This window comes from Heterodontus francisci, chromosome 4 (genome assembly GCF_036365525.1).
Source record: "Heterodontus francisci isolate sHetFra1 chromosome 4, sHetFra1.hap1, whole genome shotgun sequence".
NCBI lineage: Eukaryota > Metazoa > Chordata > Chondrichthyes > Heterodontiformes > Heterodontidae > Heterodontus > Heterodontus francisci.
Genome location: NC_090374.1, coordinates 134,712,343 through 134,728,514, shown reverse-complemented (window position 1 = coordinate 134,728,514; position 16,172 = coordinate 134,712,343). Strand labels below are relative to the sequence as shown.

Here is a 16,172-nt window from a genome sequence, read left to right as displayed (position 1 = left end):
ATCAGCCATGATTTTATTGAATTGCAGGGCATGCTTGAGGGGCTGAATGGCCTACTCCTGCTCCTATTTCTTACATTCTTAAGTTCACAGAGTAGACATGGAAAATGGATGAAGAAGCTGAGAAGAGTGATCAAAAGCATGGTTGATGAGTTGGATTTTGAGGAAAATTGTACTGGAAGAGAGATATGAAGAGACCACAGGGGTTTAGAGAAGGAATTCCACAGAGTAGGTTCCAGGCAGCTGAAGGCCCTGCCTTCTCCCAGGGAGCGGGAGATGCACGAGGTCAGAGTCAGAGGAACCAAGTGTTTGGGGAAGGGCTGGAAGTTGTTTCAGAGGTATAGTGGGAGTGAGGACATGAAAGAATTTGAAGATCAGCATTAATTTTAAATTAAGGCAGTGGAGAACAAGGGGCCAATGTAGGTCAGCAAGGACAGGAATGAATTTTCAAGCTAGGCTTATTGCAAGACAAGGTACATACAGACAAACTTTGCATGAATGGAGTTTATGGGAGACCAAGAAGGTAAGTGTTGGCACAGTCTAGTCTAGAGGTGATGAAAGCATGAATGAGGGTTTGAGTGGCAAAGAGGCTGAAGTGGAGGCAAACATGCAGAAGTGGAAGTAGCCAGTCTTAATAATTGAGAGGACCTGAAATTCAGCTCAGGACCAAACAAGATCCAAGGTTGGAAACCTTGGAAATCTAGTTAGGTTTGACATGATGGTTGGGGGAATGTGGGGTGGGTGGGGGTCACGTTGTAGGGGAGGGGGTGTGTTTTGGCAGTGGTGTAGAGTTTGTTGTGGAGGCCAAAGATGCTGGCTTTAGTCTGTCAAATGTCGAGTTGGTTGAAATTTTGACTCATCCATCCATGTTGGACAAGCAGTCTGACAGCACAGAGGCAGTTTAGAAGTCAAGAGAGGTGATGAAGAGGTAGAGTTTGGTTCCATTGGTACACATGTGGGATGATGCCAAGATCTTGCATCTACACTGATACTGGGCTCTCATTTCCCAAATGGATAAAACTTGGACTTTCTGGCAAGGGCAAAAGATGAAGGAAAATGAAATGCAGCAGCACATTAATGTTTGGAAGATTGTGGTTTAGACCAGTTAAAAAAATAAGCCAAAAACTTCCCCTGAGGTGTAGTGATTAGAGACACAGTACACAGTAGCAGTAAGTCAACCTGATTAGAAGGCCAGAGGTTTAATTCCTGCACTGTATTGTGTTTGCTGATCTCAACTAAGGTAGTAGTTGAGGAACTACAATTGTCGTAAGAATCTCTGGGCTAAGAAAAGGCAGCAAAAATCAGGCAAGATTTCCACTGAGCACTTTCTAGTGACTCCTGCTGGGAAGCACATGTGTATGGACATTGGATGAGGTCAGGATCCTTCATGGTCAAATGGCTGTTGGACACTCATTTTGGGTTCACATGCAAAAAGTGTGCAGTGCACCAGAAGCTGACTAGTTTTGTGGAATGGAGTGGAGAAAAGAGGTGCAAGTTGGAACCAGAAACTGCTTAGGGAAAAAAAAACAAAAATGAGTTTATTCATCAATACTGTGTACAATGAATCAAATTCCAAATATGCAAACTGGCTGGAAAATTGCACTCACCAGCTAGCTGGGGTGCTTTACTCATCAACTTGGAAGTCACATCAACAGGCATCTCCCTCTACTCCAATACTTCACTGCAACATGCCTGTGAAACGGAGCTCTTTTGTGCTGTTGTTGTCCTAGCCCAGTAACCAGCTCTTTCTTGTTTCTACCAATGGTCTAGATTTTCCTTTACAAAATTTATTTCATCTGATTAAAGCCTTACCCCCCCTAATTTCTTTTCTGTAATGATACAGTCTGGATAACGACTCTAGTTCCCATGTGGCATTTATTGTTGACCAGTTATATTTGCAGTTTGGTGATGCTGCACTTCTAAAGTTTTGATGGGACCAGGAAAGGCACAGATTCAATACATAGTCCAAATTGAGTTAGTTGATCTCAGCCAGGGTGGCAGTGGGGACACTACCATTGGCTTCAGTGCCCTTTGGTTAGAAACAGGGAACAAACTCAGCTTGGGATTCCAATGTTGCTGCTGGCCAATTATATCTGCTGGAAATCATAAGAACTGGGTGAAAAACAGCACAAATGCGATGTCCATCAAGATAAAATAGCCAATTGATGCTCAATATTGTGACTCTGTTGTGAAAAACAAAGTTGGCAAGGTACTAAAAAGCTGCCACTGACTATCGAATTGGAACCTAACATGAGTTACCATCTACAGAAAAGGAAGGCAGAATGGGGAGAAATCTGGATAATGCAAACAAATTGTTATGGGGCAGTGCATTATTGTGTGGATGCTGTGCCATGGAGTCATACAACATAGGATATGTCCCATTAGTTCCTCTCTGAATGAGTTTCAAATATAGTATAATGCAGCACCATCTAAACAAGAGGTAGGCTTTTTTTCCCCTCACAAAATGAACAAAAGTCAAGAAGCTATCCAACCCACATTATTCTTGTACACCTCACATCAGTTACTAAGCAAAATTAGCCAAGGTGTGATGAGGTTAGCTATCTGGGAATATATGACGTGGAGTATGTAACATTCATATCTAATTATTCTAACTATTTATTGAAGAGATAACATTAAATTCAATAAATCAGGAGATACCAATATTAAAGGGATCTGAATTGCATTGAATAAAAATCTGGTGTGCATAAATAATTAAATACTAAATAGGAGTAAGGTGAGACTAAATGAAAAACGTTTATAAGTAGATAGAATTTTAAGCAAAATGATGGGACAGCTGAGATCCATTGCCTGCAATTCCTATGCCATGTGGGAACTCCAGGATGCTTTGCGTGTTCTGAACGGCCACGTGTGCAGGAAGTATCTCCAACTGTTTCAACTTTAGCTCAGATTACTGAGCTGGATATATAAAAACATAAATAGCAAAAAGGTAGTCAATGGAAGGGTAGGGCTGATTAAGGACCAAAAAGGAGATACTCTTGTGGAGGCAGAGACATGGCTAAGGTTCTAAATGAATATGTTGCATCTGTCTTTACTGGAAAAAAAGAGGATGCTGTAAATGTCACATTAATTGGCTAGGATAAAAATAGACGAAGAGGAGGTATTTAAAAGGTTGGCAGTTCTCAAAGTAAAAAAGTCACCCAGTTCAGGTGGGTTGAATCCTAGGTTACCGAGGAAAGTAAGGACTTAAATTGCAGAGGTTCTGGCCACAATCGTCTAATCCTCCTTGGGTATGTAGGTGGTGCCAGAGGACTGGAGGACTGCAAATGTTACAATTATTTGAAAAAGGAGAGACAGCTAAACCCAGCAACTGCAGACCAGTCACCGTAACGTGGGTGCTGGGAAAACTTTGAGACAATAATACGGAACAAAATGAATCGGCATTTAGGAAAGTATGGGCTAATAAATGAAAATCAACATAAATTTGTTAAAGGTAAATTGTGTTTTACTACCTTCATTGACTTCTCTGATGATGTAATGAAAAGGGTTGATGAGGGTAATGTTTTAATGTTGCGTATATAGATTCTCAAAAGGCATTTGACAAAGTACCACATGATACACTTGTTGGCAAAACCAAAGCCCATGGATTAAAGGGTCTGTGGCAGCATAGATACAAAATTGGCTAACAGACAGAAAGTAGAGAGAAGTGATGAGCTTTTGAGAGTGGAGGAAGTGTAATGTGTTCAAGTTTGCTGATGATACAAAGCTAGGTGAGAAAGTAAGCTATGAAGAGGATGCAAAGAGGCTGCAAAGGGAGAGAAACAGGTTAAGTGCGTGCGCAGAAACATGGCAGATGGAATATAATGTGCAGAAATGTCAAGTTAACCACTTTGGTAGGAAAATTGGAAGGGTAAAATATTTTTTAAAAAGTGAGAGATTGGGAAATTGGTATTCAGAGGCACCTGGGTGTCCTTGCACAAGAATCACAGGAAAAGTCAACATGCAGGTATTTTTATTCATTCATGGGATGTGGGCATCGCTGGCTAGGCCAGCATTTATTGCCCATCCCTAACTGCCAATGAGAAGGTGGTGGTGAGCTGCCTTCTTGAACCGCTGCAGTCCATGTGGGGTAGGTACACCCACAGTGCTGTTAGGGAGTTCCAGGATTTTGACCCAGGGACAGTGAAGGAACGGCGATATAGTTCCAAGTCAGGATGATGTGTGACTTGGAGGGGAACTTGTAGATGGTGGTGTTCCCATGCATTTGCTGCCCCTGTCCTTCTAGGTAGTAGAGGTCACAGGTTTGGAAGGTGCTGTTTAAGGAGCCTTGGTCCGTTGCTACAGTGTATCTTGTGGATGATGCACACTGCTGCCACTGTGCATTGGTGGTGGAGGGAGTGAATGTTTGTAGATGGGGTGCCAATCAAGTGGGCTGCTTTGTTCTGGATGGTGTCGAGCTTTTTGAGTGTTGTTGGAGCTGCACCCATCCAGGCAAGTGGAGAGTATTCCATCACACTCCTGACTTGTGCCTTGTAGATGGCGGACAGGCTCTGGGGAGTCAGGAGGTGAGTTACTCACTGCAGGATTCCGAGCCTCTGACCTGCTCTTGTAGCCACGGTATTTATGTGGCTACTCCAGTTCAGTTTCTGGTCAATGGTAACCCCTAGGATGTTGATAGTGGGGGATTCAGCAAGTAGGTACAGCAAGCAATTAGGAAAGCAGATAGTGTGTTAGCCTTTATTACAAATGGATTGAAGTATGAGAGTCAAGAAGTCTCACTGTAATTATATAGGGCCTTGGTAAGAGCACACTCTGTACCTATGTTCCACTCCAAAAGTAGTGTACACAGTTTTGGTCTCCTACCCAAGGAAGGATATGCTTGCCTTAGAGGGAGTACAATAAAGGTTGATTCCTGGAATGAAGGGATAGTTTTAGGAGAAGAAATTGAGTAGACAAGGCCCTTAATTTCCTAGAATTTAGAAGAATGACTATGATCGTATTGAAATACATAACTTTCTTAAGGGGCTTGACAGGGTAGATGATGGGACGATGTTTCCCCTGACTGGGAAGTCTAGAACTAGTTTCAGACTAAGGAGTAAGTTATTTAGGATTGAGATAAGGAAACTTTTATAAAACGCTGGTTAGGCCTCAGCTGGAGTAATTTGTTCAATTCTGGACACCATAGTTTAGGAAAGATGTCAACGTGTAGTGAGGGTATAGAAGAGATTTCTTTGAATGGTATCGGGAATGTGGGCCTTCAGCTAATTTGAGAGACCGGAGAAGCCAGGGTTGTTCTCCTTAAAACAGAGAAGGTTGAAATGAGATTTGATAGAAGTATTTAAAAACATGAAGGGTTTTGATAAAGTAAATAAGGAGAAATTCTTTCCAGAGGCAGAAGGGTAGGTAACTAGAGGACAGAGATTTCAGGTGATTGGAAAAAGGAACCAGAGGCGACATGAGGAAACATTTTTTTACGCAGCAAGTTCTGATCTGGAATGCACTGCCTGCAAGGGTGGTGGAATCAGATTCAATTTAGAAGAGAATTGGATAAATACTTGAAGGGAAAAAATGCAGGGCTACGGAGAAAAAGCAGGGGAGTAGAACTGATTGGATAGTTCACCTAAGGACCAGCATAGGCATGATGGGCTGAATGGCTTCCTTCTGTGCTGTACCAATCTATGATTCTATATTGACAAAACTTTCAATGTCACATACTTTTCATGTCTCTCATTGCCTTGTCGCCACTGTGTTTGATCTTTTCTCCATCGCAGGTTTTCATTTAGTCCAAAGTTTCTTTCATTTCCTGCAACAAATATGAATAAATAACCAAAGACTTAGAAACAAGTCACTGCTAACTTTACTGAACGTGTGGTATGAAGCACAGAAACTGTGAAAAAAGTTAACTCAAATTGGGACTAAATTTTAGGCAGTAATTTAAGGGACGATTTTGTGGTCCTGTGTTGCTAATGGCAAGCTTCTCATGCATAGACGTTGGGCCAGAAACTCATTGTAGTTCAACCTTGACCTCTGCTCCCTGCTCAGGTCACAGAATCACTCCTTTAGTCTCAGGATTCAAATGACAGTTATAAGTTACTCAATATTCATTCTTCTGGTTTGTGTTGTCATCTGAATCTTGAAATTGGATGAATGCTTTCACATAAGGTGATGAAACTCCAGTGGTACTTCTGCCAGCAGCAGCCCTAACTTTGCAGTTCTGCCGCAAAGTAGATGCTGCCTTTAGAATCTCAGAGACCCACTGAGGAGGTGGTTTTCCCTGGAGCCTCCAGAAGCAGTAGTGTTGGACTATAAGTGTTGCCCCCAGCAGCATCAACCACAGTTTTCTTGGGCGTTGGTGAGCTTAGTGATCAAGCTGTTCATACAGGCCAGCAATGTGGACTTTCAATCATTGGTCTGTACTGACCTTCCCTCGCCAGGGAAAGTCTGGAAGATAGAAATTAAGGTAATAACTAAGATTTTGAAGCAAATGTTCTTGTGCAGGCTTACGCATATACCATTGCTTGCCCTTTGCCACAATATATATCAGGCTAACTGCACAGCTCCATAAGTTAAGACTGCTACAGAACTGCTTCTACCTAAAGGGTTCTGGAATATGCACATAACATCATTCTTACATGTGATACTGTTGATAAACAAGCAAAAGATATAGGACCAGTTACACAGTGGTAATTTCTTCATTAGGGCAAAAGACTGTATAAAGCATCACTTAAAAATAATGGCTGTTCAAAAAAGAATATTAAAAGGTATTTAATTATCATGCATGCAAACAATTTTCAATTGATGAACTAAATTCAAGTATTAAAGATGGAATTTGCAAAGAAATTATCTGTGCCACCTTTATTTCACTAAGATTGGCAGTATTTTGCTTCTAATTGTGTAAGTGATTGTCCTAAAGCAAAGGAATTTTTTTGACTTGGGAGCAACAAAAGGAGGTGAATGTCCTACCAGGGCCACGGCACCGCTTCATCATTTCTCCTCGGGCTCCTGCATTTCCCAGAAGCACTTCTTCTAGACGTGCCTTAGTATGTTTGCTTTTTTGGAGTGCTTGAGTACTGACTTTATCTGAAGTTACTTTGCCCTGAAATGCAGAATAGCAAAATTACTGGTTTCTTCTAAAACAATAGCTCAATGCTGTAGTTTCTCTCTGTGCCAAGATTTATAGTACTTTTTAACTTTTTCTGAAGTTGGAAGTGAACTTACATTGCAAATAGATAGGCTATACCATACTGGCGTGTGGTAACTGGCCGTCCAGTCATTAAAATAATCTGGGGAATTGTTAATGCAATTTCACCATAATGCCTGTAAATATTTTATGCGTGTGGTTCTTACTGGGAAGATAAATAATAAGGGGCTGAAAAGCCATGGATTCTCCAGCATACTTCCACCTTAATGTTGGTGGGAATATGTCAGATGGGTCAGATACTAAGTCTGGTTCTGGATATGCCGGGCTCTGGCCTAACAGTGACGTATCGGTGAAGGTGTCTTGAAGGCTTGGCCTCCACCCACCCCAAACATGGAAATTGATGTACAAGTTGGGAGTGGGTAATTCATGTGTCAGGGGTTCCCATAACTCTAGTCCTTAAGATACCCAGTCTCATGTCAGCACGAATATGCCTTGTTTATTAGGTGACTCAAGTGCAGATCTGAGCATTGGTGAAGACCCCTGAAATGGGTATGCAAGAGACTGGACACAGTGTAGGCAAGGTGTACATGTCAAGTCAGGGTAGATGTGTTTTCTGCAAGTAGTAGGTGACATGATGGATGTAGTTTATTTCTAAAAGTGTTGATATGGCATACTAACACTTATCTCAGTAGAGGTAAAAAGAAATAAATGCAAGAAATCTGAATTAATGATGGAAAATGCTGCAAATACACAGCAGGGCATTGGTAAAGGATCTCAACTGAAAACATTAATTTGTCTTTTCTCTATTTAGCTGCCGACAGAACTGCTGGATACTTCTGGATTTATTATTTTTTATTTATACATCCCAGTACACAGCTTTCTATTTTGAGCCCTCATTTAAACACAGGTGTATTGTTAAATGTATGATGGTACATTCTATAATTCACACAGCAAAGTAGCTGGCATCCTTACCCTGTACTCAAAGCAGGAAACACAGAGGTACAGCAGGTCTAAGATCTTGTTGAGCTGGGGCACAGGAAGATCTATAGCCCATTTTCTGATAACAGTTTGATCAGCATTCTTCAGGATCCACAAAAAAGAAATCAACAAATCCCGACTAGCATCAGCAGCCAGTGGACTGAACTGTTTGCTTGGCTGCAGGGAAGAGAAATGAAACATTCAATAATCATACAAAATCCTAACTCGAGTACTGAAGATGAATCTAGTGTAGACAGGTCCTCCTGATCTCCTACCATAACTTTGGTGGAAGAACAGCAGAAATCCAGAGAATTGGCAGAAATGGCCATTTTTACCCAATTACACCATTTCTCCTGCAGAAGAATGCCTGCAGAAATTCCAGGCGTAGAAGTCTGAACAAATACAGAAAATACACAACACAGTTTAATCGATACAGATCAATGTTTTGATTAGGTTACTGCATCAGAATCAATTGCTTAATTTATCTTTCAATTCCAGGAAGTGACTGATCTCTTGTATATTTCCATGCTTTACAATGTACTCCAGTTACCCATGTATTACTGCAGGGAAGATACATAACCTTTTAAGTACTAGGGTTGGGAAATCCAGATCCGTAGTGCCTGTTTTTTGGACACTATGATTGTCCTACGAGGTCCTAAATGGTGCTGGCGGCATGCGCATGTGCACACTTCTGGTGCGAGTCACGCTTGATGCTGTAACGGAGAGGGCATTAGCTCACACGCAATGAACGTTCACCAGAAGTGTGCAGAGTAGGCAGATCATGATGTCAATTAGTGTATAATGCTGATTTGATGTCAGTACTGCCATTTTTGTGTTCAACACTCCAGTTCACACTGTCTCTTATCATGCATGGCTGAAGATGCGTTTAGCACCAGAAATGATCCCCCCACCGACACTATTTAAAGGGATCATCAACTACATGCTGATTGATTTTTACCAGCCGTTGCAATGATTACACAAGTGTTGGTGCTTTCTAGAGTTCTTCGAAGTTGAAGTGTACAGTGAGTAGTGTGGCAGGTGCTGAAGGACTTTATCCTGACTGCAAGTCTTTTGTCTCAAACCAGCTGCTCCCAGACATGGGCAGGGTTTTATCCTGCCCTTGGAGACAGGAACAGAGGTGGGAGGGGCACAAAAAAATGGCACGGGGTGGGGTCACATGGCATGCCTGACATTGTCCTGGCCCCATGCTATTTTGTCCAGAGCAGTGAAGGCTGAGGACAGCCTTCCCTGCTCCAGGCCAATTGAGGTCCTTAAATGGAAGTAGGAGATACACCACCAAGTGAGACCTGGCCCTGGCAGCTTCCGAGCAGGCTGATTGGGGGGGTGGGGAGTGTGGTCACTTCTCTGGGGGCAATCTATGGCCCCAGGAGGCCTTGCATTCCGGTGGCAATGGCTGCCCATGCGGCCACACCCCCACACCTCACCACCCTCTCGCAGGGGCCTGCCTGACAGCCCCTGGCAACTCCAACCCCACAACTGTGCCCTGGGATCTCTGACATCTTGTCCACAGCAGGCCTCCTGCAATGCCAGCAGTGGTCACTGCTTCTGGTGACATTGTTGGTACTGCAGAGATGCCCGACCCTTCAATTAGCTGGCAACTCTGGAGGCAGCTCGTCTCTTAAAAAGTTAATTGGCTGCATGCCATGAAATTCCATAAGGGGTCCGACAGAGGGCTGAGGTGGGGTAGCCACCCACCCACTACCCCGCCTTTTGGCCCGCTGCTGGGACTCCAGTCGCAGGATAAAATTACGGCCATGGATGCAGTAGTAGGCATTTCCCTTGGAATGCAGCAAGGCTAGGAGAATGAGCAGAGCACATGCAGAGAAGGGAAAGTTGCTGGAAGACGGAGGAGGAAGAGGGGAAAAGAGCTCTCAGCAGGAGACCATATCCACCCAGGGTGCTTGGCAAGCAATTCTCCAACCTGAAACTTAGCAGGGAACAATTTGTCAGATGTCTGCTCTTCACTAAGGATGTTCTTATTGAAATCTGCCACCTGCTGCAGCTACAATTGCAACTTCAGAGCAAAGCAAAGACCGCATGCCAGTGGCTGTAAAGGTGGCCATGGCAATGAACTTTATGTGTCAGCCTCTTGCCAGGAGTTGAAGATATTTGCAACATCTTGCAGTTTTCTGTCCTCTGCTGCATAAGGGAGGTCACTGACACTATTCAAAGCACTGAGTACATTTCATTCTCTCTTACCAGAGAGAAGCAGGCGGAGCAAGCACGTGGCTTTGCTAGGGTTTCAGGCTTCTCCATGGTGCAAGATGCTGCTGACTGCACACATCACTTTGCGGGCAGCGCATGCCAATTCTGAGATGTACTGCAACCAAAGGGGATTCCACTCCCTCAATGTCCAGCTGGTGTGTGACCATATGCAGAGAACCATGCAGGTCAATGCCTGGTATCCAGATAGCAGTCATGATGCCTTCATTCTGCGGCAGTGCTCCCTACCATTTTGAGTCATTACAGCAAACCAGAAAATGGCTACTGGGCAACAAAGGCTATCCGCTGATGACATGGCCCGTGACTCTGGTGCGCAACCTACGTATATGTAGGCACCATGCATACAATGAAAGTCAAGCTGTCACACCAAATGTGATAGAGTAAACCATTTGCACGCTGAAATGAAGCTTCTGCTGTTTGGACTGCTCCAAAGCAGCCCTGCAATACATGGCAGAGCGGGTGTCAAGGTCTGTGGTGGTCTGCTGCATGCTGCATAACTTTGCCATCATGTAGGCACAGCCCTTGCCATCAGCTATACAGCAAGGAGCTGAGGAACAGGAGGAGGATGAAGAGGAAGGGAGGAGGCAATCTAGATAGCCGCTTGCTGGTCAGGCTGTGAACAACTCATCCAGCTGCGGTACCAGTAAAACGTAACCCCAATTCCCCATTCACCAACAGTGCCACACCTTCCCTTCCCTCTGTCACTGACCATCACAGCATGAGATCGACATGATGCAAAATTAAAAGCCAACACAAAATTTATAGATCAAATCGTGCCGTATTGCATATGAACATAAATTAATCATGCATCTGCATTCCCTTATTGGTCATCTTCCATGTGTCTTTGCGTGGCCTAGTGCTCCTGCCAGTGCTATCCCAGTGACAGCAGCATGGCTGGGGGAAGGCTCTGACTTTCAGTGGGGGCGACTGCAGATAGCCTTGGAGGATGACTCAAGCAGCTCTGGGCCAAGAGCCAGGCTTTAGACGACACCATTTTGGCACGTGCGGCAGCAGTCTGGGCTGGCTGGCTGGCAGGCAACAGCAAGGGCACTGGCAGTGGTGGGAGCACAAATACAGTCATCCTAAGAGAGAACAGCAACGTCATGCTCCATGAAGCCACTGTCATTCCTGTAGTGCGGCACCTTAGCAATCCTAGTAATCTGTTGGGGAACAGATTGCTGGACTGTTGTGACACTGTGCAAGCCCCTTTAAATATTGAAATCTGCAGCCATGATGACAGCAGTCGGAGCGTGCATGAGGGGAAGTGCGATATGAGAAGGTGGATTAGGTATGAGCATACCATCATCTTCTATTGTTTCAGTCCTACCGCTGGCAACGGACTGTGTGTTGGTCACTCAAATGACGGTGAGCACTGTTTCCTCCATGGGGTTAAGGATATGCAGGCATGCCTGTCCCCCGTCAGATAGCTCCTGCTGCCTCTGGTTGTGCGCCATCTTGTCCTACAAAAGAGAGGGAATGTGTCAGTGGGCATGATGCAATCTGTTTGGGTGATGTGGCTGTCATGGTTGAATAGCTGGGAAGTTATGCAAGCTGTGAGATGTGGGTTTGAGGTTTGCAGCAGTGCTAAGTGTATGAGGGTGAGATGCAGTTATGTATGTTAGGCAAGAGTCCTGATTGATAGAGATTGTTGGTAGGTGATTGAAGAGGGTGTAGTTCATTGAGCATAGTGGTGCAGTTGGGAAGATTAATTCACTTACCTTGACGACTTGTGCGAGGTCATTGAGCTTTTTGCGGCACTGTTTCCAGGTCCTCGAAGCTTGACTCCTGGCATTGACTGCCATAGCTATCTGGTCCCACTGCCTTCTGAGTGTTTGCCCGGACAGCCATCTGGCCCCCTATGGATACAGTGCTTTTCTCCTCCTCCACCACCAAGGATTCCAGTGCAGCACCCCAGAACCTTGGAGCATGCTCTCTCCCATGTTGTGCCATTATTCAGTTTTGTTCTACGTGACAGCAACTTGTGACTTCCACCATGCTCTACAGTCACAATGCACCTAACCTTTAGGAGCTACAGGCTAGCTTTAATTCATAAAAGCAAAATACTGCAGATGCTTGAAATCTGAAATAAAGACAGCAAATGCTGGAAATACATTTCCAGTACTTCCTAGCTTTAATCCATGTTAGCCTCTAATGATTTTGGGCCCCCTGCTCAGGCGTGCAGCCTCTCAACAGTGCAGTTAACTCTGGCTGCAAGCTACGATCATGATAATGAGCATGCAGCATTGCAGTTGACGTGCTACCTACATCACGTTGAATATGTATGGGGCAATCGTGCATTGCGAGATCTGGGCTCGTTTTCAGGGATTATCCTATTTAGACCCCAGATTTTCTTTGCAGTTTACACACTTGGCTGATATTCTGCTTTAATTTGTTATGAATATAGGGGAAATTCATACAACAGCTTAAAAGGAAAGACTTGCTGTACTATCTCTACTATGTTGTCAAGCTGCAAGTTTCATAACAGTTCTGTGATTTGTTGCTGAATAAAACTGTATTTGGAACTGAGGTACTCAATGAATTTCATACATTATCCCTGTACTAGGGCAGGGGCCATTAAACTAGTGGCTGGTGAATTCCAGAAAGAGATAAGAGGTTGTTCAAATTCCTCTGTATGCTATTTTTATCACACTATTTAAAATGCAACAAATTCTTGTGCGTGTTATTTTAATCCAGTTAATCAGTGCCTTAAAAATAGCGCACAGAGGAATGCCAATCTAATTGGGAGTACTAAAGAAACACAGTGCTTATCAGTTACTGTTAATAGATCTATAAATTAAGTTGAAAGGAAGGAAAGCACAATTGAATGGTAGGGTGAATGTTCTGCTGTGATTTTCCACATGGTTAATTAATGATCTCAGCCATGGTATCATTAGAAATTGCCAAGCAGAGATATGGCATGCCCCTCGGGAGAATCTCTGCATGTGGGCATTGCCAGCAAGGCCAACGTTTATTGTACGTCCTTATTTGACTTTGAGAAGGTGCTGGTGAGCTGCCTTCGTAAACCACTGCAGTCCATGTTGTGAAGGTACTTACACAGAGAGGTAGGACATTCCTCAATTTTGACCCAGTGACGATGAAGGAATGGCGATATATGTCCAAGTTAGGACGGTGTGTGAGTTGGAGAGGAACTTGGAGGCAATGATGTCCCCATTCACCTGCTGTTCTCGTCCTGCTAGGTGGTAGAGGTTGTGGTTTTGGGAGGTGCTGTTGAAGAAGCCTAGGCAGTTTGCTGCAGTGCATCCTATAGATAGTACACACTATAGCCACAGTGCACCAGTGGTGGAGGGAGTGGATGTTTAAGCTGGTGGATAGGCTGCTGATCAAGTGGACTACTTTGTATTGGATGGTGTTGAGCATCTTGAGTGTTGTTGCAGATGCAGGCAATTGGAGTGTGTTCCATTGCATACCTGACATATAGATGGTAGAGGCGCTTTGGAGAGTCAGCAGGTGAGCTGCTTGCAGAGAATTCCCAGCCTCTGACCTGCTCCTGTTGCCATGACATTTATCTGGCTGGTCCAGTTGAGTTTCTGGTTAATGGTGACTCCCAGGATGTTTATGGTGGGGGATTCAGCGATGATAATTCCATTCAATGTCAAAGGGAGATGTTTAGACTCTCTACTGTTGGCGATGGTCATTGCCTGGCACTTATGTGGACAAAATGTTACTTGCCACTTAGCAGCCCAAGCCTTGTTGCCCGTGGGCAGGAACTGCTTCATTATCTGAAGAATTGTGAATGGAGCTAAACACTGTGCCATCATCAATGAATAGTTCCACCTGCATGAAGGGAGAGTCAACCAGCCTGACAGCTGAGCAACTCATGAGTGTGTTCTAAGAGACACATTGGTAGAGGCTTATAGGGAGGTTAGCTCCCAACCAAAAGTGGTGCATTGCCTTGGAGAGAGGTGAGCGGTGGGGGTGGGGGGGGGGGGCGGGAAAGGAGGAAGCACGGAAGAGAAAAAAACCTGACAAAAATGTGCAACATTTTGGTTCACAACACATCAATACCCTCTTTCCTAACTGCTGTCAGATATTATAAGCACAACATAATACAGCACAGCAAGCAACTCACCAGGTTAGACAGTTACAGCCCAACAAAGGAAGAAGATTCTAAATACTATAATACATAATACAACTCAATGGACAGATCATCACACTTTGATGGGTACCGAATTTATCAAGTGTTTGACAAACCTTTAAGATGCAACTAGGTGAAATCAAATTACATGAAGTTGCACACAAACATTTTAACAGGTTTACATGAAACACATTTTGGTACTCAAAGATTACAGAGCACAATTTCATCCCATATATCACAATTTGCACCAAAATATGCCACTACAACACAAAAATGTCATTGTGTTGTTTGTGAACAACATGCTCATGATGAAACTAGCATATTTTCAACTACTTCCTTTCTCTAGCTTAAGAAAAGGGCTGGATTTTCAGATTCCGCCAACATTGGGAATGGAGGCGGACGAGACCCAAAAATAACGAGGCCTGCCAGTATGCTGGCTTTCTGAACCCATTCCTGACATTGGCCATTTTTGCCAATGCATATTCGGGGTCCGGGAAGGCCACCCACCCCCATGAGGTGGGCAAGCAATTAGGCTCATTAAGAGCCTTATTAAAAGGTAGGTAATGGAGGCCCACTGGGATTTTCCAGTCAGCCTCCAGTTTCCTAACATGATGGGGGGGGGAAACAGATCAACTGTCAGGAGGCGGACACACAATGACAGGCTGGGGTGCCAGCGCTGCTGGCAGGCCTACAGGCCCTCCCTGCTTGCCTGGGTCGGGGTAAGCCAAAGACCCCCCTGTAGAGGGGTTATTCCCGCTTCCCGACCATCTCTCCCCCCCCACCACCACCTCCAACACAGTGGTGGCTTGGCTGCTTTTTGTATTTTTTTATTAAAGTTTTTCAGAATTGGCTGAGAAGGCATCTTCTTGTTGAATTGCACTCCCAGTTACTTACCTTATACTGCAGCCAGGTGCTTTTCTGAAGCTAGAAGGCCTCTGATTGGCTCTCCAGCTTCGAGAACTGGCCCACTGCCCTTAATTTGACAGGGAACTTGCCTCTATGCCAATTATGATTAGATTAGAGATACAGCACTGAAACAGGCCCTTCAGCCCACCGAGTCTGTGCCGAACATCAACCACCCATTTATACTAATCCTACACTAATCCCATATTCCCAACAAACATCCCCACCTGTCCCTATATTTCCCTACCACCTACCTACCTATACTGGTGACAATTTATAATGGCCAATTTACCTGTCAACCTGCAAGTCTTTTGGCTTGTGGGAGGAAACCAGAGCACCCGGAGAAAACCCCACGCAGACACAGGGAGAACTTGCAAACTCCACACAGGCAGTACCCAGAATCGAACCCGGGTCCCTGGAGCTGTGAGGCTGCGGTGCTAACCACTGCGCCACCGTGCCGCCCTGACACCGGGCTCATCCACTTGAAAATCTTGATTTTAATCAGTCTCCTACCGGAGGCCGGTTCAGGACCAGAGAACAACTCCCGTTTCCTGTCTCCATGGGGAAAATGCAGCCCATGGTACCTATTAGAATTTCAATCAAAACAAAATCCTTCAGAGGAGGATCTCAGCATACCAGTGATGAAACAGCAATTGCAGTGCTCCTCAGCATTGTGTTTACAGGATTTCCAGCTATCATCAAGGCAACAGAATGATTGATGGGGCTGATATCTGTGTCACCATCTGAACTACCTGGACGAACCTTCCTAGCCCGGGCATCTGAAATAACAAACACACATTAAAAAAACCTTTGAAGGTGAAGTATAACCTGCAGGTACGACTGATGACGTTCAGT

General features: G+C 44.4%; 1 protein-coding gene across 6 annotated transcripts in view; it reads right to left on the bottom strand.

Moving 5' to 3' along the window:
* dock8 (dedicator of cytokinesis 8) overlaps positions 1–16,172 on the bottom strand; it is a 325,410-nt gene that overhangs the window by 37,590 nt on the left and 271,648 nt on the right. For all 6 annotated transcript variants that reach the window (XM_068030192.1, XM_068030191.1, XM_068030196.1 and 3 more), the window contains 4 exons: positions 15,954–16,096; positions 8,069–8,251; positions 6,919–7,051; positions 5,671–5,758 (listed from right to left, as the gene is read on the bottom strand). In XM_068030192.1, the coding sequence (XP_067886293.1) occupies positions 5,671–5,758; positions 6,919–7,051; positions 8,069–8,251; positions 15,954–16,096 (547 nt within the window). The remainder of the gene's footprint in view (positions 1–5,670; positions 5,759–6,918; positions 7,052–8,068; positions 8,252–15,953; positions 16,097–16,172) is intronic.